The sequence below is a fragment of the Mixophyes fleayi genome, chromosome 10 (genome assembly GCF_038048845.1).
Source record: "Mixophyes fleayi isolate aMixFle1 chromosome 10, aMixFle1.hap1, whole genome shotgun sequence".
Taxonomy (NCBI): domain Eukaryota; kingdom Metazoa; phylum Chordata; class Amphibia; order Anura; family Limnodynastidae; genus Mixophyes; species Mixophyes fleayi.
In genome coordinates, this window is record NC_134411.1 from 29,243,075 (window position 1) to 29,268,352 (window position 25,278).

The 25,278-nt window shown below is 43.5% G+C and overlaps 1 protein-coding gene across 2 annotated transcripts; it reads left to right on the forward strand.

Moving 5' to 3' along the window:
* Nucleotides 1–1,427: 1,427 nt before the first annotated feature.
* CAPRIN1 (cell cycle associated protein 1) lies at nt 1,428–23,966 on the forward strand. Of its 2 annotated transcripts, XM_075188303.1 has the most exons (19): nt 1,429–1,565; nt 3,064–3,201; nt 11,263–11,325; nt 11,736–11,822; nt 12,246–12,484; nt 14,095–14,177; nt 14,633–14,770; nt 15,622–15,674; nt 16,219–16,302; nt 16,493–16,651; nt 16,729–16,837; nt 17,269–17,321; nt 17,474–17,584; nt 17,677–17,826; nt 18,208–18,355; nt 19,071–19,265; nt 19,701–19,804; nt 20,612–20,675; nt 22,104–23,966. In XM_075188303.1, the coding sequence occupies exons 2-19, from the start codon at nt 3,064–3,066 to the stop codon at nt 22,166–22,168; spliced, it is 2,043 nt and encodes a 680-aa protein (XP_075044404.1). In that variant the 5' UTR covers nt 1,429–1,565; the 3' UTR covers nt 22,169–23,966. The 2 variants fall into 2 exon arrangements, with proteins under 2 accessions (XP_075044405.1, XP_075044404.1); XM_075188304.1 differs by lacking the exon at nt 19,701–19,804 and having other exon boundaries at nt 1,428–1,565.
* The last annotated feature ends 1,312 nt before the right edge of the window (nt 23,967–25,278 follow it).

Below are 25,278 nucleotides of genomic sequence, written 5' to 3' on the forward strand. Positions count from 1 at the left end.
CCAACACACCCCAGAGGCAGCTATCTTATGAGCTGAACCAATGAGAATAATGAGAATTGAGCCAATCAACTCATTCGGAACCAGTGACATCACAAAGTTCCTCATACCTAGGTTGCTAGGCTATGTGATAAGATTCTAATCATTGGTGAAGCCAACAAGATGGTTAGCTCTATTGCACTCAAGTAGGCAGGAGAACCAATGGAATAGGGCGTGTCCGCACCTGTCCTGGTGCCAACAAGCGGAGAGTGACGGCCATGCCGTTCGCTCCCAAGTCACTTGTCGGCAGACGGAGGGAAGAGGCACAGGTAGCCAGCGGTGCAGCCCGGGAGCAGGGGAAGACACAAGGAGGAAAAAAAAGCAAGAAGAATAAACAAAAGAAAAAGAAAAGAGACAGAGGGCAGATAACAGCAAATGGAAACCAGAGAGGAGACAATCACAAATTCCCACAGGTATGATACTTACAGCACAGAAAGCTCACATCAGTCTCCCAACTAGAAATATTCAGTGACAAGGGAGCGAAACTAGCCTATGCCTATCCTTATAAACCTCCCCAGCTCAGGCCATCCCCAGACACACTTACTGATTGGCTGGGCAACTAGACCCAGTAATAGTTAAGCTGGGTACACACTACAGAAATTTCAACCAACTTTTTATGCCGAGCGATTTTACATGCGATCGATGTTCCGATCGCTCGGTCCATGGACTGCATACACACTAGCCTTGTTTAGGACGATAAAGGGAAGAGCGGACGTCCCTTTAGCGACTTTTTACAGACATGTTGTCGTGAGCAATGACTGTAATTTCGTACTCACTGTTGTGGATCGGTCAAAAGTTTATACACACTACACAACGGAAACGAGATTGGAACGAAAATATTAAACAGTACCACCAACCAAACGAGGCGACAATCGTCCATTTGGGCAGACTTTCGACCATCGCGTCACTACACACACTGACCCGACTTTTGAACGAGCGGTCGTATGTCGGCTGGTTGAGCCGATTATTAGACGAAAACCCTGTAGTGTGTACCCAGTTTAAGGAACTGTGTATACAATGGAATGTTGGTGATTTTATAGTAATACTGACATTCAACACAACAATAGTATCCAACTCATGTATCTCTATGGCACCATAGGTCGGCATTAGCCATAGGCAACCTCTTTCAGAGGTGTTAACCCCTCCCCCTTCTGGGCGGTCCCTAACTATGCCGACAACGGTCCATTGTCTCTTTAGGCTGTCCTGGGATACGCCTGAAGGACCTTTGTTCTTTTAGCTTAATACCGAAACTAGGAAACAAAAAAAAGGAGCCGTATTCCCAGAGCGAGGTGTTCGGTTCTGCGGGGACAAGTACCGGACTGGGGTGGACGCTGGTACAGACGACATGCAGGCAGCGGAGCGGACAGCCCCGTGCAGGACCCCGGCCGTGTAAATCCCTCCGCTTCCTGTGTCTCGGCCTCATTAGCTCGGTGAGGCGGCAGTGGCGGGGCGGCGACTCCTCTCTCTCATCCTCACACCGCGATCAGCGCTCAGGCCCCGTGATCGACACACCGCGGAGACCCTGAAAGGTGCGGGGAGAGGGGGAATGCGCCATCTAGAGGAAACTGGGGAAGGTTCCGGTTACCGGGGCGGGCGGAGCGATCTGGTCGAACAGATAATGGGATCCAGAAGAGAATGTGGGGTCGGCAGATTGATTAGTGTTTATAGGGTGTATTGGGTACTCTACGGTACCGGATCCGCCTCCCCGCAGGTGGAAAGTCCTGGGATCATTGTCCCGTTATTACCGCGGATGCGGAGGTGTGAGGCTCTGCCTCCTCCTGCCGGCGGGTGTGATAATGTAACATCGATCTGGACTTCCTTAATAGGCAAACTTTATTTTTTGTGTGTAGTTCCTTTTAAGTGTGCCATGTGTGCTTGCATGCCGTGCCCTTCCACTGGGAGTGGGGGGAGTAAGTGGTGCCCTTCCACTGGGGATGTAGGGTAATAAGTGGTGCCCTTCCACTGGGGATGTAGGGTAATAAGTGGTGCCAGTCCACCGGGGGTGGGGGGTAGTAAGTGGTGCCCTTCCACTGGGGATGTAGGGTAATAAATGTTGCCAGTCCACCGGGAGTGGGGGGTAGTAAGTGGTGGCAGTCCACTGGGGATGTAGAGTAATAAATGGTGCCAGTCTAAGGGGGTGGGGTGGGGGTAGTAAGTGGTGCCTGTTCACTGGGGATGTAGGGTAATGGTGCCAGTCTACTGGGGGTGGGGGTAGTAAGTGATTCCAGTCCACCTGTCGTGGGGGTAGTAAGTGGTGCCAGTCCACTGGGGATGTTGGGTAATAAATGTGCCAGTCCACCGGGGGAAATAAATGGTGCCAGCCCAGCAGAGGTGGGGGTGGTAAGGGGTGCCAGTCTACTGGGGATGTTGGGTAATAAATGTGCCAGTCCACCGGGGGAAATAAATGGTGCCAGTCCACCAGGGGTGAGGGTAGTAAGTGGTGCCTGTCTACTGGGGGTGGGGTAGGAGTAATAGATGGTGCCGGGGGGGTAGTAGTAAGTGGTGCCAGTCCACCGGGGGTAGATAGTAGCTGGTGCCTGTCCACTGGGAGGGTGGCTAGTAAGTGGTGCCCATCCACTGGGGGGGGGGTTTAGTAGGTGGTGCCCATCCACTGGGGGGGGGGGTTTAGTAAGTGGTGCCCATCCACCTGGGGTATGAAGGGGGGGTTAGAAAGTGGTGCCCATCCACCGGGGGTATGAAGGGGGGGTTAGAAAGTGGTGCCTGTCCACCGGGGGAGTGTGAAGGAAGGGGTGGGCTTAGTAAGTGGTGCCTGTCCAGTGGGAGTGGTGGGGAATAAGTAAGTGGTACCTATCTATTAGGCCCTAATACTACCAACCACCTCTTACTACCAACCCCCTAATAATTAGGGGGTTGGTAGTAAGAGGTGCCCGTCCACTGGGTGTGGGCTAATAAGTGGTGCCCGCAGTCCTGTTTAAACCCGTGCTGCCAGACATTGTAAGGTGACTAAGTGAAAACACATCTTTCTTATTTGACCATTCCATGACTATGTTCCTTCATTCCACCTAGATGCCGTCGGCCACAAGCAGCAAGGCTGTGCCGGGCTCCGGCGAGACAGCGTCCAGCACTGGAAACATTCAGAGTGAGGCCATGAAACAGATACTAGTAGTTCTGGACAAGAAGCTCCGCAACCTGGAAAAGAAAAAGGTATGAATGTTTGTTTTATTCATGTGTTCAAAAGTGGATTGGGCCCATCCTACTATTTGGGGACATCCAGGTGAAATATGATGGTGGACCTGTAATATTATGTGAAATAAACGGGAGGGTGAATGTTTGTCTGCAAACTGACCGAAATAAGAGGGAGTGATCTTTGTGCCAGAAGTGTTTACAAACTGTGTCCCATGAGAAAATTGCTAACACCTGCTTGTTTGTGGGACTCCAACTCATCCAGCTGAGGGTGATCCGTGTGTCCATGTTGCTAGAAGCTTCTGGGTCTGTTAGCACATTAATCACCCTGCAGGCCGTGTAATGTAATCTCTTGTCATGTGGTCCTGCAACTCTAACTGTTCTTTGCATTGGGTATGCATTTCCCCGTTGCTGTATGTATACATTTTCTTTAACTTGTCAGGCATCGATATATATTATTATTATTTTTTTCTTATTTTTTGGTCCTGTGAGTCCTTTCACATGTGCATAAATATTATTGTAAATATGTGCATCATGATAGGTAAACATTCCCATTTTAGCTTCTATGGGGGAATTCAATTCTGCCGCAAGTAACGCGGTGCTAAATCTATTACCGGTAATAAGGTAATTTTTAACCCTGCTTTCTGGGAGCCGCGAGCAAAAAGCCGGGTTAAATTACCATATATAATTATGCGCACTATTACCATAAAGTCGGTAAAAATGCGCAGGCCGTGTTACGTTTTACAGTAACGCGGCCAAATGAATTTCCCCCCTATGTGATCTCTGATGCAATATGATGTAAAACGCAGATGTATCCTTGTGAAAGTAACACTTGGCTGCTAAATATTTAGCTTTAAAAAGATGTGTGTAGTCTTCATTATGCTTATTGTGTTCTTTTATTTACTGCAGTAACATCAGAGTTAATTATTTTTCTGTACGTTATCATATATTTGTATGACACCACGGATTCCATAGCTCCTGATATAGTACAAATATGACATGCATGACAACAGACATAACAAATATATGGGTACAGCGCATAATACATGCATGAGTGTAACGAACAGAACGAATCGCATGACATAGAAACAATTCAGCATTGGATTTGACAGGGACAGAGTGGACGTGTGCGAGACATTGGGCAGAGGACCTGCCTATGAGAGCTTACATTCTGGAGGGAGGGGGTAGTGAGAAACAATAGGAACTGAATGGACATTAAGTTTAGCAGTCCAAGTGGCTCGCACAGGAGGTGGAGGCTACACAGTCGGAGTGGCAGGAGGGTGGGTGGAAGTGGCGATAGAGTAGGTTGAAGTAGGTGAGGGTATTAAACAGGGAAAACGGGGCTGAGTGGAACAAGGGAGTGTGGAGAGGAGGATGGTACAGTGTGGATAGACATGGAAAGCCGTTTGCATAGTGTGGGTAGAACAGCATGGTAATACAGATGAACAGACTGGACATACTAACAATTTAAATGAGTCAAGGTTTACAAGTGGTCCATTAAATCCGAAGTGATCTGATCACCAAAGAGTGTCCAAAGCTGGTGCTTGAGGTGGAGGGTAATGGGATTCTCCAGACTCCAGTTCAACTCTGGTATAACTCTGAATTGTTATATTAATCCTAATACACTTGTAACTAACATACTTTGAACTAAACACCCTAGCTATATGGCCTGCATATAAGTGTATAAATATTTACTTAAGAATTATAAAAGTTGGCAGGTAAAAGACATGGCAAACTACCATTTCTGCTATTGCATGAAGAACGTGTATTCTGATGCTGGCCTTGTGGTACCCTGTGGAATTTAAGGAGCAAAATCTGTGTCCATCCTAGTTGACAAATGATGGCTTTTGCTTTTAGTTATTTTTTTTTTTTGTTTTTTACAGTGGTTGGAATGACTACATTGAGTTCACAGATAAACAGGCCATCGCCAATACTACCAGCTGTGCCAGGAGCACTCCTGTTGCCTCATGCCAACTTTTCATTACCCAGTTTCCTCCTTTCCAAATATGAAAGTAAACACAGCTTTAATGACTGGTGAAAGGGAAAACAATCATCTCTGTAGCCAGTGGGACTGTGCATACACTGACTGCTTGGCAGACTACAGTCCGTCAAGCATTCGAGAACTTCTCTGTGTACCAACCACTACGTGGGCTGTAGAATTATAACTATTTTGATTTTACCAATTTTAGCTGGTGTGCCCACAGCTTTACAGGCCTGAAATAAGTGCCCACCTGATCCTATGGTGCCAGGCTAAGGCAGAAACTGGGCAACACAGCTAGTTAAAAAAAAAAAAATTTAAGCCCAATATTTGGAGGGGGGGTGTTTAGTGAACACACACTCACACTCTCATTTGGGATAGGCTACTCTTACTTTCTGGTGGCTAATTACCCTGGGTCACTTGTTGCTGCAGATTTTTGTGCTATGGGTCATATAAGGAATATGTGATGTTATAAGGCTCCCAGTGTCTGACACTAATATCAGTAACTATATATTATGGTTCATATAAGGGATATGTGATGTTATAAGGCTCCCAGTGTCTGACACTAGTATCAGTAACTATATATTATGGGTAATATAAAGGAATATTAGTGTATATGCTGTGGGTATTAGAAGGCCAATAACCTGCTATGGGGTCATCTGCTTTCAGTTCCTGTCAGTAATGAGGCGGGGGGAGCACACAATGGCCCCCCAGCTTCCCCTCGGGGAGTATCCGGCTAATGTCCGCCCGAGGAGTCCGGCCCTACCCCGCCCCGAGGCCTGTATATATCTGCCGGCACCAGCGGGCGGTGTCTCTGCCGGGAGCTGCGGATGGTGCGTCGGCTCTTTGTGTCAGGCGAGTCCCCGGCCTCCGCACATGGACCAGGCCGCATCCAATATGGCGGCCACCTGAGGGGAACGGAGGGGGGATAATAACGGGGAGGGGGCGGCCTGACTGACTGCCCGGCACAAATCTTTTATTATTTTGTGCTCTTAATACCATTTGCAGCTGTCTGTTCTTTTCTGGCTTTTATAACTTTAATATGAGATTTTTTTATTTTTTTTTAAATGTGGAAAATACAAAGTTTTTAGTGAATCTGATGAGAGGATTGTAGGGTGCAGTGGACAGAGGAGTCCACACAGAGCACTATATGCTGGGAGGTGTCTGCTTGGCATCAGCCAGCGCTTCTGGAAATGATTTTAAGAAAAATGTTGGCAGCTGCTCTCTGTATTACTGTATATGGGGCAGACCTTGGTGGTCTGGAGCCAGGGGCCGCAATGTGTGATGCCAGGGGCCGCAATGTAGGAGCCGGTTCCAAAATGTCATGAAAGTAGTGTTATGTGCACCGTGCAGTAATGTAGCTGTGGTTCAGATAATTCGGGCATGGGGTTTTGGCGGTGTAGTTTAATTCTCGGATATTACATGGATTCACTAGAAGTGGTAGGAGAGATTTGGGCTGTGGAGTTCATGGGTCGCAGTGAGCAGCAGGTCATCTTCCAGGACAAAGTCCTTTTTATATGCAGCGTCTAATCCGAGCAGGGCACCTTTGTATGTTCTCCACATGTTTGCGTGGTTTTGCTCCTGCAATCCAATAATTTACGGTCAGGTTAATGTTAGTGTTTGTGTGGTAAAGAATTTGATCTGCAAGACAGGTGATTACACATTTCTCTTTAAAGTGCTGTGCAATATTTAGGTTCTGTATAAGTAAACATGAGTAATATCCATTGAAAAGGAATTCCTGCATTTCGGATAGGGATTTCTAACAGAAATCCTGCAATGTCCGTCGCAGATCTTCTTACACCAGCTGCTGTTCAGTCGTCCCCCCCCATCCCTGGACCCCTACAGCACAATGCAGGAATTCTGTGCTGTTACCAACTAGTGGCACTAACTAACCTGAGAAGCTCACGTGCCATTCATTGATGAGCGCACAGAATGAAAGGCCCAGGCCTTTTCCAGATATTTTCTTCCTGGCAAACTCCAGAGTAACGGAATACACTGGATCACAGACATCTTCAGAGTAAAGGAAAAGGGATCCAGGGAAATATGCCATGGTCAAATATGCAGAAATACTTCTTGTCCTGTAAACCTCTATTTTTAGATGCAAAGCTTTAGTTAATATATTTATAGATATAGATTGTCCTGTATACCAAAGATACCACTATGCGGCCTTACAGTTTATGGAACACTAGAAAAACATTAAATATCACAAGTGGAACATATTTGAAGTACATTATATATCAAGACTCTCACCACATCTTGTAATCTTCAAGTTGTAGTTCTAGGTGTATTTGTTTTTAACACTGTGGGAATGACTTTTCAATCTGCAGGTTTGAAAAAGTAGAGATGTTGCCAATAGCAACCATTTAGATTCTAGATGTCATTTTGTACAATGCTCTAAATAAATAATAACTAGAATCTGATTGGTTGCTGTCGACATCTTCACTTTTTTAAAATTAGCAGCTTGAAAAATATACCCCCTGGTGTATTTTTGTAATCTGAAGGGTATAGATGAGGTATAAAGATTTTTTTTATACCCTTTGTGTAGTCCCTAGTAAATGACTTGTTTGCAAAGGTTATTCAGCAGTCAGCTGAGATGTTCTCTTGCTCATTTAAGCTCCAAACAAGCATGCATTGACCTAGTGATCATTGATATCTATGGTCAAAGGATTATTTGCATGCTTTACATTTTGCTTGAGCAACACGCTGCTCCAAAATTCAAGTACAAAAACATGACGCTTGCGCTCCGTCCATGCATTTCCTCTGTACAGATTTGAAATGTTCACTTTACCCCAAGGCTACTAATGCTTAAATATCACATTAAGGGGCAGATTCCATTCTCCGTGTTGTTCTTTAGAACAACCCCGGGCGTGCATCATTATTGTTGGAACAGTAATTTTAACATGGATTTTTGCTCACTGCGCGCAAAAATCAGCGTTGAAATTACTGTGCTAACGGTAATAATGCACATCTATTACCCTTGTAACGGTAATGATGTACAGCCCGTTTTGTTCTAAAGAACAAAGCAGGGAATGGAATCTGCCTCTGTAAGTATAAAATAGAATGTATCCCTTTTGGGTGCTCAATGTTGTAAGCCAAAGGAAAAATTAATAATTTTGTTACTCATCCTGACAAATTCCAGTGTGTTTTCTGTTTATGATAAACATGGTCAAATATGCAGAATTGCTTCATGTCCTGAACATCTCTATTTTTGGCTACTTTTATCTTTGTCACATTCTTCAGTTACAGACCTAAATGTTAAAGAATAACTCCCTTCTATTGTCAAGGACTCTTGTTCTGTTGCCATGTACTACCTAGAACAGTGACGGGCAACAGACGGCCCTCCAAACATTCACCCGCAGCCCCCAGCTCCGTCCTTGTTTGTTGTTTTTTTTTGTGGATGTTAGTCTGTAACACTTGTTTAACATATGTGTTATTGGATACTTATCTATTTTATTAAAAAATATAATTTTACCACTTTACTGAAAATAAAGGTAATGTGTAGCCCTTTTTTATGGTTAGAAGGCTACCTATGTGGCCCACAAATTATAGCCGATTGCCCATCACTGGGCAACTGGGTGGTGCATATGGTTAGCCACTGAAACTAACCACATACATTATAAACTACACATAAACCGGTATGACACTAGGAACCATGTCTTACTAGTGTCTGCTAGCATTTGGGTAGCTATCTAATTTTTGGAACTCTTCTTGCTCTATCCACATGCTTTCACTACAGGTCAGTGCATTGTAGAAGTCTACAGTGAGCTCCAGACTAAGTGTGTATTACGTGTGCGTTCACTCTGTGCAAAATGAGTTTTTGCATGGTTGCCGGAAAAAAAATAGGCGGGTTGGCTGAAAGGATTACTAATCCCAAAATACAAATTGACTTGTACTTTAAAAGCAAACAGAAAAAATGACATTCGCAAATGTGTGAACTTTAAAAGAGCTTATCGGCACTGCCGATTCTTATTACGATCAAGGGGAATATACCGTCCTACGCACAGCTGACTTCCTGTCTGTAATCCATTGAAGTATAGACAGTGCAGTTGGCCCCTTTAAGCCATCTTTAACTGAAGATGGCATTTCAACGAACAATAGGTTGTACTTAGCTGTACAAAAATGTCAAACATCAGGTCCTGTCAAGGTATTGTAACTTTCACATATTTTCATGCATGATATAGAAGAATGTGACTCTCAGTTCCTGGAACACTTCGGGGCAGATCGGTCTGCCTGGTAGTCTTGACAAACCATAGACCAGCAGGTCCCAAACTTTTTCAGTTCAAGGCACCCTTAGGCGGCTCTCCATAATTTTTTCAAGGCACCCCTAAGCCAAAATAATTACTAAGTAGTCTGCCGCCTTGCTTACCCCTGGCCCTGGTCGAGGCACCCCTGTGCAATTGCCAAGGCACCCCAGGGAGCTTAGTTTGGGAACCACTGCCATAGACCAAATGCTTACTGCATTTGTCAACATTGGTAAAACGGCTGTGAGTAATGTACCTGCATTTATTATACTTTACTATGGATTAGTATACCTTTTTGGTGAAGCTAGGGTGCATACTCGGCAGTGGGTCAGTATCAGTGTCTTCCCATTGGTTAGACTACTAGTTCATGGAGTACATTCACAGGAGGGAAAGGTTACCAGTGGAGTACCCCAAGGATCTGTTCCTGGACCAGTGCTTTTTAATATCTTTATTGGAGACATTGCAAATGGTATTGAAGGGAAAGTATGCCTTTTTTGCAGATGACACAAAGATATGCAACAGGGTAGACCCACCAGGAAGGGTAAAACAAATTGATGATCTAGGTAGACTGGAGGAATGGTCAGAGAGTGGCAATGACAGTTTAATGCCAAAAAATGCAAAATCATGCACTTGGGTCTCAAAAACCCAAAAGCTAAATATAGTATTAATGGCACTATAATGGAAACTACTGAGGAGGAAAGGGATCTAGGAGTCACTATTTCAAGTTACTTAAAGGCAGGTAATCAATGTAACAGAGCAATGAGAAAGGCAAGTCAGATGCTTTGCTGTATAGGGAGAGGAATCAGTAGCAGAAAGAAAGAAGTAATAATACCACTGTATAGGCCATTGGTTCGGCCTCATCTAGAATACTGTGTTCAGGTCTGGAGGCCATATCTCCAGAAGGATATAAATACATTACAGACTGTACAAAGAAGGGCAACTAAAATGGTGCATGGTCTACAGCACAAAGCTTACCCAGAAAGACCTAAAAGATCTTTAATATGTATAGTTTGGAGCAGAGAAGAGAACGGAGGGACATGATGGAAGCATGATAGAAATATATCGAGGGTTATAACAAGGTGCAGGAGGGAAACATTCTACAAAGGAAGAGAAGTATTCGAACACAAGGACATGCACTGACACTGGGGGGGGGGGGGGGGGAGTAGGTTCAGAGGAAATGTGAGGGAAAATACCATCACAGAAAGGGTAGTGGATAAGTAGAATGGCCTCCCATCAGAGGTGGTAGAGGTTAATACAGTAGAGCAGTTTAAACATGCTTGGGATAGACCTAAGAATATCCTTATAAAGAATAAGCGATCAAATAAGGTTAAAGGTTACCATGGGTTACTAAAACAACGGGCAGACTAGATGGACCAAGCAGTTCTTAACTGCCGTCAAATTCTATGTTTCTAGTTCTTTTGGTGCTTATGATATGCTAACATACTGTACTTTTTGCTCTCCCTCTGATATGTCCACTGCCGTTGGTCAGCGATATATTTTGAATTCTAGAACTTAGAAAGAGAGAATGTAAGTGAATCTGTCTTCCTCTAACAATAATTTTAACTTGAAATAATAATTTAAAAACAACTTAAGGGGTGTGATTGCATTTTAAGCAACTTGATGGACAATCTGTAAAACTAGTATTGCAGACATGAGCAGGGATTCCTCTACCATAATCAGGCTCCAGCAGTACTTTATGCCTAATTGAATCTCCCTCCCCATTGTGTTTCCAGGTATGCTGTGTTGATAACCTATCAGCTTAAACGCTGTCTGGGGGAAGGATACACTTGTGCTTACACTGTGGCTGTAATTGTTTACTGAACATCTGTGAATGTGCCCCTGATTGTGCATATTGTGTTGTAGGGCAAATTGGATGACTACCAGGATCGAATGAACAAAGGAGAGCGACTGAATCAGGACCAACTGGTAAAGGAAACATTGTGTTTTGTGGTTGAAGCATGCGGGGTCCAGCTTTTCTTTGAAAATAATTGTTAAAGCTATATATAATAAAATGATCATCTGAGTTACAGCGCCTCCCTTGTAGGCTTGGTGGGATTTTTTTTTTTAGGAGGGGGGGGGGGGGGATAAATTGTCCATCTGAAGATGGACAACCCTTTGTACTTTATTGCCTGCACAGTGTAAGGAACTATTTTTTATGGGATGAAGCCTTTGAGTTACTAGGAAACGGAGATATTCAACTTTTATTCCCCCACACTTGACTCTGTTGATGGACTTTGGTTAACCTTACAAGGGGCTGTTGCTTTGTTCCTTTCCCCCACAGATTAATATTGCTGTGTTGCTTACATGGGTTGTCGTCTTGTCTCCTTGTTCTTTAGGATGCGGTGGCAAAACATCAGGAAGTTGTAACCAACATGGAGTTTGCTCGTGAACTGCAGAGGAGTTTCATGGCGTTGGGCCAAGATGTAAGCAGTTTTCTGCATTGTTAATTAGACCAGTGTTTGTCGAGGAGGGACAATGGCCAGTCTGTGCCATAAACGGGATTGACCCTCTGTCGGCATTGTGGCAACCTTATTTATTCATATTACAGCTTTAATGGCTTCTATGCACATGGAACATGCTACTACTAACAGGCTCAGTCTCCTATGTTAAGAATATTTGCAGTCGTAGACTTTTTACATAACCCAACAATGTCCCATAAGTGTATTTAGACTTGCAACAAAGCCTTCACCCTTTCCATTCCATTTACTGTCTTTGACATTGTCCAAGGTCGTCCAGGTATTCTCCGTTATTGCAGCATTGGGTACAATCGACTGGGCTGTTTTTGATCTGAAAAATGTGTAAACTGAAACGACTGAGCACATACAAATGACCTCTTCATCTCTCAGATCCAGAAAACCATCAAAAAGGCAGTTCGTCGTGAGCAGCTCATGCGCGAAGAAACGGAACAGAAACGTTTAAAAACGGTGCTAGAGCTGCAGTTTGTCTTGGATAAGCTTGGTGACGAGGAAGTGCGCAACGACTTGAAACAAGGTTTAAACGGGGTCCCAGTGATGTCGGAGGAAGAACTTTCTTTATTAGACGAGTTCTACAAACTGGTGGAGCCTGATCGGGACCCAACCGTAAGGTAAAATCTCGGTCTCACAGCCCACCTAAAATGCTAATAAACTGAATTTGCTGAGTATAGGTTGATAAAACACAGTATCCCTGATTGTAGCTTAGTCTTGGTCATGAAGCAGCCAACGTACTGTTTCATTTGCTGATAGAGCTTTTGTACTGCAGTGAGGCATTCGTGAACCTTCATAATGATGTTGGCAATTGTTGTATTCATTGTTACTTTACAGTTCTTTAATTTGGTTTGAAAAAAAAATTGCAGTTGGAATACTTTGTTCTGCAGATTTAGGTACGTTCAGTGATAACTGGATATTCCACTAACAAGGTTACCTGTCTCAAGAATGACAGCATAGTGATGTATAGACACACTCACTACTTACTTCATGCACATTATTCAGCTCTGTAATACACAACCCTTGCTATAGATTTCAAATAGAGGTTTTATTGGCTCTTTAAAGGATTGTCCACATCAACCTCTCGCTGCTCACTTGGTGTATGTCAGCAGGCCTACTAACTGGAATCAATACTATGTCCATCTGTGAGCTGGCTCTATCCCTTGTCTCTGCGTTTTCAGAAGACTGCAGGATGTCTCTGTTTCTGTACTTCATGTTCACTTCCTCACCCCTTGATCTGTAACTGGTAGTAGTGGTAGGACTCTGACAGAGTCCCGCATACCCAGTGTGCAGATCACTCATGGGTAGGATGAGAGTTCTATCCACCTGTATGGCCTGATTAGCTTGTGTAGGTGGTGCTTCAGGAGACACTGCAAAATGATTGTAGTCGTAATCTGTATTGCTTCTAAATTTACAGATTAAACAGTTGATTGATGCACTTAAAATATGTCATAGGAAACAAGTCATTGTTCCAAAATGCTCTTGGAAACGTGCTCCTCTCACCCTGGCTGTTTAGAGCCATACAAACCTGGCGATGTGCACTCTCATTTATAATATTCACTTATTCCTTACGCATTTTGACTACTTGCATTTAGTATTTGTCTTTGAAGCTCACAATTTCCTGTATATGTGTTGGCTTGAATATAAGCAGTTTTAAGGCCCGTATTTTGCAATGGATGCTATGTATAGAGTTTAAAGTGCAGGTGGAGGCACCAATTAATTTTGGATCGTTGTTTAGAATGGCTCCTTTTAGAATATAGCCTATGCACGTTTGGTAGAACGAGATGGTGTTGAGCTTGCACTGGACAGATGACTGGTGTACTGTTAAAGTTGGGTTGTACGCTCCTTTGAGCAGGGTCACCCCTCCTCCTGTCTCACCACTGTTAACTCTGCTCTCCAGCAACCTGGTTGTCCTCCTCGAGGACCCTCTTCCCCCCCCCCCCCCCCCCCCCCCCCCGGGGTCTCCCTATTATCCGTGCCCTCCCTCTTGGGCTCCGTCGTACGCAGACCTTCCCCTCTCCCCTCCCCCGCCCTTGCTGTGCTTTAAGCTCACTGAGTTACTATGCTTATTTTTTACTGTACTGTGCTGTCTCTCCTTGTATTGTATTTCGTTTGTCCCTGTACGGAGCTACGGACACCTAGTGGCGCCTTATAAATAAAAATTAATAATAATAAGGGAGGATGTCAAGTTTTATGATGCCTAACGCTGCATATTTTTGTATGTTCTCAGGTTGTGTGAACAGTATGACCAGGCCTCCATCCACCTGTGGGATGTGCTAGAAGGCAAAGACAAGGCAGTGTGTGGAACCACATGTAAGGCTTGTATGAATAATGTCATATAGGGTGGCCTGGCTTCCCCCAGAAATATCTGGCCACTCAGCTGTCTCCAACGCTCTCTTTGATCAGTAGAACGCTCTCCATAAATGATGTTCTCTGCAGCTGGGCTGCGATGCTTTTTCCGGGACTTCCTTAGTCAGCAGTGACCCTGGGCTCTATGCCAGCTTCTGCCCCCTCAGCAGTATATTGTTGCTGATGCGCACAGTGTGCCATCCTTCTAGAAAGCAGATGAGAACATTTTTGAAACCTACGTTTGTTTCAATGGACGTAGAAGGCACAAATTCAAAGTTTATTTACCTCCCAAGTCCATGGTTTCATCCACCGTTGGCTTTCAGAATAGCTGTTTAACATTTTGTTTGTATTTACCAGGCAATTGGAGTGTTTTTATTCTCTTATTAGAATTGACATGAATGGTGTTGTCTTTGTTCTAGATAAAGCACTGCAGGAAATACTGGATCGCGTCATTCACAGCGGATATTTTGACAGTACCCAGAACCACCAGAACGGGCTGTGCGAGGAGGAGGAACCGCTTCCAGTGCCGCCTGCGGAAGAACAAACACCGGAGCTTGGTATTTCAATAGGTCCTTGTCCCCTTCCTCCCCCCTTTTCAACGTGTCCCCTAGTCTCTCTATGTGGATCATCATCATCATTTATTTATATAGCACCACTGATTCCGCAGAGCTGTACAGAGAACTCGCTCACACAATTTAATTCCTCACATAGACTGCGAACTGCGTTGCAATTATTTTTGACTGTTAGCCATGTCATGTTCGTAGAGGCTTCCTGCGATGTTTATCAAGCGACTTATGATAGCTACAAATATCATCATTTATTTATATAGCGCCACTAATTCCGCAGAGCTGTACAGAGAACTCGCTCATATCAGTCCCTGCCCCATTGGAGCTTACAGTCTAAATTCCCTAACATACACACACACACAGACAGACAGATAGACGGACAGACACACACAGAGAGACTAGGGTCAATTTGTTAGCAGCTAATTAACCTACCAGTATGTTTTTGGAGTGTGGAAGGAAACCGGAGCACCCGGAGGAAACCCACGCAATCACGGGGAGAACATACAAACTCCACACAGATATGGCCATGGTCGGGAATCGAACTCATGACCGCAGTGCTGTGAGGCAGAAGTGCTAATCACTAAGCCACCGTAGAAGGGTGCCTATGGGTAGATGTGGTTGTTTGGCACAATTACTCAACAACTCTACTTTTAGGTGTGTGGCCTAAATAGCCACAAGTAGAGTTGTACAGATTTGGGTTGGGCTGAATAACCTAATATCAAAGGGGCTGAGTGTATTCTGCCTGGATACATACACAGGGCATTAATCTCCCAGATTATTGGATGAGGTAATAGCATGCACATCTATCTGTAAAATCTAATTTTATGGTTCTTTACTTCTAGAACCTGAAGCAGTGGAAGAATATGCTGAGCCCAGTGAAGTAGAATCCACTGAGGTAAGGACTAATGCAATTAGAATCTCGGGTTTTGGGCAGGCCTGCGGGTGCAGATGGCACTCTTACACCGCAGTCAGCACTCTGGGAAAGAAGATTAATGCTTGGTGTAGCAGCATTACTTTGAAAATGCGCACTTGGCAGTCACCACTCCTGAAATGTGTTAGTACAATAGTGGTTGTCCTTCTCTAAAGATCGACTCCTAAATAGATTTTCTATTTTATACTTATTATCTGTAGCTCCCGTAATGACTTTAGTGTGGATCATTACAAACCATCCAGCATTCAAGTAATTTCTAAATTAGAAACGCAGGTCGAGATATACGTTGGTCTGAGATCTGATATGGCTTGTTGGACTCTACACTTAGAATTCATTATTGCTGCTGTGACTCTATACAGCTGGCTTTTGGTGGTGGACCCGGCATGCACAGATGGAGAATATTGTGTGTATATGTTGGTACAGCTCCCGCTCCACACTCCAGTCGCTACAGTGACACATCCCTTGTATTGGAATTGTGCCGTCTGACTTTCACTGTTCTGTCCTACAGTTCGTGAACAGACAGTTTATGGTGGAAACCCAATTCAGCAGTGAGAAGGAGCAAGTAGATGAATGGACCGTAGAAACCGTGGAAGTAAGTCTTTCGTAAACTTCTGTGCCCACTTCAGGCCTCCTCCTAATAAAGACCATTTTGTGGCGGTGTCTCTGCACCATCTGGTGTTCACATGATTGGTCAATCTACATGTGTAATATACTTGGTGATATATTCCAGGCATCTGTTTTCTCCTGCTAGGTCCGTAATACGTATACATTTTATTCTATAGGTTGTAAACTCACTCCAGCAACAGCAAGCCGCATCCCCTCCAGTTCCTGAACCCCTCGCGCTAAACGCTATTCCTCAAGTCCAGCCTGATCCCGTTGTCCGACGGCAGAGGGTTCAGGATCTGATGGCCCAAATGCAAGGTCCATACAATTTCATGCAGGTCAGTACTCTGCCATTTTTATCCATGGATATGGTCGAAAGTCTTCCAGGCCGTCACATCACTGGCTGCTTTTTCAGGACTCTATGTTGGACTTTGAGAACCAACCAATTGACCCAGCCATTGTATCGGCACAACCCATGAACCCAAGTCAAAGCATGGAGCTGCCGCAGATGGTTTGCCAGCCAGGTAAGTTGCCTGATGGTTTTTTGTTTATCCTGGCCATAGACAACCATTTGTATTACAACGCCACAAGTGAATAGCCGCCTTTGTAGTTCCAGAACACATAAAATCTTATTAGAGGTTCTTGGATGTGTTGCTTAGAGACCGGTCTCATACACTGTGAAGGGCAGACATTTTTAAGGATGAATGACTGCTCATGATTCAGTGTGGCTTTGTTCTAATAAATCTGCATATTGGTTGTTGTCTGAGCTAATTCAGTGTCCCTTTTTAAATAGCCTCGATTACAAGTGTCCTAGGTGGCTGATTTGTGTAGCCCATGGGACTACTTGGTGCCAGTTCTGTTTATGGCGTGTACAATCCCTGTGGGCACAGATGAAGTGTTCTTTATTTCTCTCCCCGCACAGTTTAATTCTAGATTTTATTTTTGTTCCCACCAGTTCATTCTGAGACGCGGCTATCTCAGCCCAACCAAGTTCCAGATAGCACACAGGTGAGTCGGCCGGTATAACGTAGATTTGACCAGAGTGTTTCTTACAATCGCCAGGTTGTCTTATGTTTGTAAATGAGCTTCACATTGCCAAGTGGAGAGTTCTACTACTTGTGTGGTACCTGACACTTTAGCTTTTGTATCTTGTGTTGAAGGTTGGAATGGTATCTTCTACTAGTGAAGGCTATGCTGGATCTCCGCAGATGTACCAGTCTTCTCATCCCACAGAACAGAGGTCCCAAAAAGATGCCTTGGAGCAAATTCAGGTGGGTGATGGCGCTGTTAAGGTTTCACCTATTTTCCTCTTTGGAAATCCAAGATGTCGTTGTCATAATCTGTATTCGTTTTTTTTTTCCAGGCCTCTCTATCTTTAAGTCCAGATCCAACACAGACGTCTTCGTCACTTCCTGCTGCTTCCCAACCTCAGGTGTTCCAGACTGGGTCCAACAAGCCGCTGCACAGCAGTGGTATCAATGTGAATGCTGCTCCATTCCAGTCTATGCAGACCGTGAGTGTACAGAACCTTATGCTGCTCCAGGATCTGTCTGGCTCTATTGCGACATATATAACATGACAAACCTATGGCGCACACACTTCTGATGTACGCTGGCTGGGTTCTACGGCAGACAGCTCTGTTGGATGAACTTACAATGACTATAGAATAGGCATGTTTCATGTGAACTGTGTACATTACATTCCTGTGATCTTAAATCCCACATCTACAAAATGCCTAGTTGGGTAAACTGTAAAACAACAATGTTTAGGATGTACAATGTTTGAAATAAAGCCCTCCCTGTAGTTTATAGAAACTCCTAGCATTGTTTCAGGCCTTTGCAGCAATGTGCAGGTCAGGTGTATCACTTCTTTGCGCTTTTGTTTTATTTGTTAGGTGTTTAATATGAATGCACCTGTCCCTCCTGTGAACGAGGCAGAAACTATGAAACAGAATCAGTACCAGGCCAGTTACAATCAGCCCTTCCCAGGCCAGCCTCATCAAGTGGAACAATCTGACCTTCAACAAGAGCAGCTACAGTCAGGTAACTACTTCAAATTAGGCTTAACCTAATAGCACAGTAACCATGACAGTAGATATTGGCAACACCACCTCCATCCAATTCATACCTCTTGTAAGACTTGGGTTTATTTGTAAAGCAAATTAAAATTTACTTGGGATGGGGGAAGAAGTTAGACGATGGTGGCAGTTAATCCCAACAAATGGTGAAACATGTGGCATATACATTTTTTTTAATATTTACGGGCCTGTACCTGCTGGTATCTACATCCCCAATGTTTCAAGCAATAATCTATATAAACCAGATGGGCAGCGCTCTCCCTACACCCTATCGCGACTCCCTGTGACCTCTCTGACTACCTCACTCAGTCTCTGTTGACAACAGCAAGCAGGCTTATTAATTGATAATGCACAACTTCAGTATGAAACTTCTGCGGCTTCACTACATGAAATTGGAGTGGTTTAATTGGCTGAAACCATGTGATTTAATTGTGGTGCACCCCTTCCCCCCCCCCCCCCTCTATTGCATCCTTACACCGCATTTACCCTCTTTGCCTTATTCGCACCCTTCATACAATCCAGTCTTCAGCAGGTTGGACCCCCCCCCCCCAAAAAAAAATAAAAAAATTCTGGGGTATAGACTGTTGGGCAGCACTGCTCTATAGAACCAAGTGCTCGCTGTGGCTTCTGTATGATCACACTTGTAATTTCTCATTGTCACTATTCTGTCTCTGTTTCAGTGGTAAACACTTACCATACAGCATCGGACCAGTCTCACCAGGCTTCTGCTGGGCACCAGCAGCCTACACCACAGAACGCCGGCTTTCCACGCAACAACCAGCCCTTCTACAACAACCGAGGATTGGCTAGAGGCGGCCAACGTGGCAGCAGAGGCTTGATAAATGGATACAGAGGGCCATCTAATGGTTTCAGAGGTACGTAATAAGGGGTGCTGGTCTCAAGTCAAGTATTGTTGGAATGTGTCATGGTTTTTGCTTTCTATATTTGTGTAATTGTCAGTTTGCTATTAACTGCCTGGAACTAATCTGAGGGACTCCTGGGCTGAAGGGCGTATGCCGGTGGTTCCCAAACTGTGTGCCGTGGCGATCTCAAAGGGGTGCTGCGGCCAGGGCAGGTGATAAGCAAGGCAGGGCACTACTTGATAATTACTTTTGCTTAGGGGTGCCTTGAAAAAATTATGGCGAGCCTAAGGGTGCCTCGAACTGAGAAAGTTTGGAACCCACTGGTGTATGCAGTTCTTGTATAAACGGTTATTTTATATAGTGTCTACATATTATGCAGCTCTTGTACTAGCTCTATGAATGTTACAGCTGGGAATCCATTATTAATTTTTCACCCCACCCCCGCAGGAAGTTATGATGGTTACCGTCCTGCCTTCTCAAACACTCCAAACAGCGGTTATTCACAGCCACAGTTCAACACCCCCCGGGATTATACCAACAACTACCAGCGGGTAAGCGCCATCTAGAATGATGTGTTTAGTTTGCGTGTAGTTCAACTGGACCTCTTTGGAACTTTCATACAGTGAGGTTTCCGGGACATTTCTGCTCCTAGAGCAAGTGGGTGGTATTTCATCCAGAACCCTAAATGTACAGGCACCTCTTAGCTCCTTAAATAATGTGACAAAACCGTTTCAGTTTACCCCCTTAAGGTGTTTGAGTAAATGCAACTAGGACAAACATTGTAATTGTCATAAAGCTGTGGTACCCCGTGTGTCGGGTGCACTGGCATAGTTACACAACTTCTGTATTCACTATCCCTCCCTACAGAACATTAAGAATTGGTGAAAGAGTTAGGATCGCCTTATATTAATCCGTAATACTTAACCTTATGAACTTTTAACGTGTCAACTTATTTATATTTTTCTAGACAAATACAAAAGTACTATTTGTATTTTGATGAATTTTATATGTACAATCCCTGATGTGTAACTACTCCTCAATCGTAATTTCTTACATATTATACACTTATTTTGTGACGTATAGGGGTGCATGCTTTCTCTATAAATATTTCAGGCTTGTGCTAATCTTTTTGGAGGCAGTGACTGGTCAACTCGTATTACTGATAGTGAGAACATGGTGTAGTGTTATATGGAGGAGGGAAGCCGTTGGAAAGGAGGGGTGGGGGGGGTTGTTCTGTTGCGCTCAGTGAGGTTCTTGATGTAGGAAGGTTACACACTTCTTCCTGAAATATTCATTTATCCTAATTTATACTCTGCTATGTAACGCCTGTATTGACAGACTGTTTCTCTCCCTTCTAGGATGGCTACCAACAAAATTTTAAGCGCGGCACCGGGCAGGGAGGCCCCCGGGGCGCTCCTCGAGGTAATTCTCAAGCGATCCACTCCTAACTCAGCTTCAACCAGGCGCCATTGGGCACAGGCCTGCGGAATAGATGGAACAATTTTATCCCCCCTAATAAAATGCCTAGTTAACGGCAGCCACACTAAATAAATATCCCCCACAGCATCTAGTCTGGGGTGTAGTAACTCGTCTCACTTGGGTGCGAAGTGACGTCCTGCCTTTGTAAATTATCCGTTTAAACGCACCGATCAGCAGGTTAATGTTCGATTTGAAAAATTACAACAACAATAAAAATTGCTTTTGCTAGAACGACTTGCCTTTTTTTTTTTTTCCTCTTCTTTTTTAACGACAGAATCTCTCCTGAAAACTTGAAGTTTTAATTTATTTTCTTAAGCTTTAACACTTTGTCGCTGCCTTTTTTTTTCTTTTTTTCTTGTTTTTATTCCCCCCCTCTCCCCACTTTTTTTTTTTTTTTTCCCCTTCACCCAGGTGGGGAGTGTGTAAAATAGTTTTTATTTTACTTTTGCAAGCAAGACTCTTATTAAAAATTGTTTTACCTCCCCCTGCTATTAAAACTTCCAAAAACTCTGAATTTGTGAATTGTTGCTTGAGTTTCAATAAAGTTGTGTTAAGTCAACTGCAGCTGGTGGCGGAGTTTTTGTTGTGGAATGATTTCTTAAACTCTGCCGGTGTGAGCTACGTAATCCTGTCTGACAAACCGTCTGACCATACAATGCAGATTGCACACACTAGTCCAGAATGGAAGACTGAGATGGTCTCTAGTGGGAGATGCACAGACTTTTGTGTGGGTTTTTTTTATCTTTTATTTATTTAAAGAGTTTCGTCAATAACGATGTGTTAAAGTAGAAGCCATAATGCGTGTCTGTGTGAATGTTTGTTTGTTTTCCTGTTTGCTGTATGTGAAACCTCTGACAATTTTCTGCTATGGGCTGTCCTGTGGGGCTTCTGAATGTTTCAATCCAGCTCAATCTGTAGTGTTCTGAAACTGTAATAAAAAAAACTATAGTGACCATATTAATGGAATCCTAAGGTTGTAACTCATAGCAACCAGCCGAGTTATACTTTATATAGAGCAGGTTAGCGGATGAAAGCTAACTGGTTTCTACGGGCTAATATTGTTCAATAAGTTTGTTTATGTTGATTGGGAAACAGTGATTCCCTGTCTCTTGCACACATACGTAATCTGGGAAGAAAATGAAGGATTTGAAGCCCTTAGTGACAGTGTTTTTGTTTATTTGGTTTTTTATTGCAGCCCCTAGTTTCTTTAGCCAAAGGAGCCTGCCCTCTTAGGCTTTGTCAAAGCCACGACTGGCTAGCGGAGTACAAATGGTCACCGAAACGGTGACTTTTGACAGCGGCAAGTAATAGTTTTTAAGAAGGGAATTGACGTACCTTCGGGTTTTTAAAGCCAGCTATTTCATTTTGCAGGTCGCGGAGGGCCCCCAAGACCTAGCCGAGGGATGGCACAATTGAACAGTCAGCAAGTCAATTAACCCGTTGGAAGAAAGCATTGCACACCAGCTGGTGTCTGTTACAAGAAGTTTTTGTTTTTTTTATTATTTTTCTTTACCCCCCCCCATGCCAGGAAAATCTTATAGGGGACGGTTTTATTGTTGCCTGGTTTAAGATCAGACCGTAGTTGTTTCTTTATATTAACTGGATATGCACAATGATCTAGAATTCATACGCTACACGTCTTCCTGTACATCTGTAAGAAGCAAGTGGCTGCTTGACCCACTGTGGTTATGAAGGACACTGATTCTCTTTAGTTCTCTGGTTAACTCTAAAAATTGGCCCTTGGTAACAACCACTTGGGGCTCCTAAGTTAGGGAGATGTCTAACACCTACTTTGACCCAAGGTCTTTAAATGTCCACTTGAATACGTAAGAGGCCCAGTATTCAGCCAAACAAACCTAGATCGTGGCATTGTTTGCTCCATCTTGTATCATGTTAGATCTGGGCTTTTATATTTTCCATTGCCCGCATTGAGGATTTAGCTAGTTTGGTGTGATGGTTTCATTTGGTGACGACGTGCTGGTTCGGTTTCTGTCTACACCCTCGAACGGGGTGCAAGCTCCATGCATTAGTAATTCCATGTTGGATATAAGTCACAAGGTTCCTGCTACAGGACTCTTAACCGGGGCTGCAGCTCCTCATCCAAGGTACCACTTGCTCAAACTGCCCCTTTTGTGGTTCATTTCTTTCCCTGTGAAGGAGACTGGTAGTCTTGCAAACGGATCAATCGTTTTAAAAGAAGGCCAATAAAAACATTGTTTATTAAAAAAAAAAAAAGTGGTTGATATGAAGTGAATCTTCCTGGTCTCGAGTGAAACAAAGTGGGTGAATGGATAGTGATGCTGGTGTAGCATGCCTTGTGGCCATGTACGTACACTGTATGAATGATGAACGGCAATGTTAAACGTGTGTCAAGGCCCGATACTCCAAGATAAATCATCTGAAATGGGTCCATTAAAGTCTGCGCTAGCACCTTACTAGATTCCTCATATGTTGGCAGTCAGATGCTTTCATGACTGAAGCATGAGCGGATTTAGTCAAAGAGGAACCATAGATTGTACACACAGACACTTGTTTCGTACTCTGCTGCCTGTAGTTGTTTCTCCGGACTGGTCTGCAAATAAAACAAGTGGGTACAGACAGTGCTGTTCCCATAGAGATCAATCCCTTCAGTTGTAACCCGCAGTCATCACACAGCTGAACTGATACATGGGACCAGATGTGCGCTACAATATTTAACTGGGTATATTATATACCCTTAAGGTTTTCACTATTCAAGCCAGTGAAGCAGTTTAAAAAACAGAATAATTTTGGTGCTGCATTTTGAATGCAACAATGGAAAATACATGATATCTGCAAATGGAGGAATCCTAAACACATCTAATGCATAAAGATGGTGTTAAAGGATAATGTCATCTTGGTGCATTTTCTGCTGATCACCTTTTAACATTGGTCATTAATTTATGCTGTATCCACACATTATACCTCTTAATTTTGTTCAGAATACTTTGAATGTTCATAAAATTAGTCTGCTTATAGCTTCTGACAAAAAAACGAACCTACTCACTGTGGCCAGAGAGGTTTCTTTACTTGATTTTGCAAGAAAGGGACCTAAAAGCAAAAGTATGTGGTACTTTTTAATTTTTTTTTTTCTAAGTCCCACCAAGAAATATTTTTGTGATTCTGGCTTTGGCATCAATCCACCTGTCCAAAATGGCAAAAAGCAGGATTCTACATGCAGGTTTTCACAATAAAAGCTGCATTTAAAAATTATAATGCATTTTTTTTTTAGTTTGCATTGAATGAAATGTGTAGGAATAATATGGGTAGCCCAAAAAGGCATACCATTCTTGGAAACTAGGCAACTTATCTCATTAAAGGCACCCCTGCGGAGGGGTCAGACTCGAGCAATGTATGGTACCCAGAGCAACCAATGCCAGGAATTGCTATATCTTCCAAAATAAAGGTTACAAATACTATGCCTCTTCCCTCACCCCTTGGCTTATAACACCCGCTCCATAGGGCCTGTTACATGCTCTCCCCTCTAGACATGGGGACTCTAGATCGCAGATCCCTAATGCTGCCACTATTAATTGGCTCCACGCTCCTTCCCCTTCTTGTGGAGCGCTAAACTTGGGGGACTCCTTCCCCTCTTCACCGCAGAGTGTATATAATTTCTCCGTCAAATCTGCCCAATGTCCCTCATAGTCTCTCACTTATGGTTTATTGTGGCACAATATGTCAGGATATCCCAGGACCACCTCCCCTACCTCCTGGGTCCCTGGCTGTCACTCTCCCCTCTCCCACTTCTCCACTTATACCAGCCTTATGTTGATAAGAAATCGTTCCTGGGGTGTCACCTCTGGGCGCTCCTGCTGGGGGCCACACATTCAATCACTGAGAGGTGTGAATAATGCCAAAGAGGGTGTTACATTTAATAAAGGTAAATGAAGAGTACAAAATAAAGACATAAACACAGCACACTCTCTTAATAAAGCTCCCCTTTACCACCAGGTATAACAACTGCACGTTACTTTGTTTATAATGCCACTGTAGCTGAATACCAGTTGTGGCCTATGTTTTAATTTGATAATAGATTAGGAACAGTGTAATTCAATACTACTCAAAGTGAATAGAGAACAATTCTGAAACAAACACAAGTGAACTGAGAAACTACTTAAGGTAGCTGAAAATGCCATGCTGTATCTAGTAGTTACAAATAATATTATTTGCCATATCTTGTTGAGATAATCCAGCTGGTTTCAAGTCACTGTGTGAATTATTTTTTCATTTTTATATATAATATTATTGTTGTTTTTTTTTATCTTTTCAAAAATATTTCTATTATAGCATTGATAACACAAAAAGAGAGAGACATGAAAACAATAGGAACAAATAATAAATATATAGTCAAATCTAGTTTGTCCGGTTGTATCTGGGCACATACTGGTTGAATTTCATACATATGAGCGATATATTGTCTACATGACGGGTAAGCTGACTAATATGTTATATATCGGGGGGGACAAAATGGCTATAAATTGAAATAACTTGCCAAAGATATCCAGAATTCATTAGAAGAAACAAG

Bases quoted from the DNA above. Each gene is read 5' to 3' on its own strand.
- CAPRIN1 (XM_075188303.1), top strand. From the start codon at position 3,064: ATGCCGTCGGCCACAAGCAGCAAGGCTGTGCCGGGCTCCGGCGAGACA. The intron at 11,326-11,735 runs GTAAAGGAAACA...CTTGTTCTTTAG, and splicing joins GACTGAATCAGGACCAACTG to GATGCGGTGGCAAAACATCA. The intron at 19,266-19,700 runs GTACGTAATAAG...CCACCCCCGCAG, and splicing joins GCCATCTAATGGTTTCAGAG to GAAGTTATGATGGTTACCGT.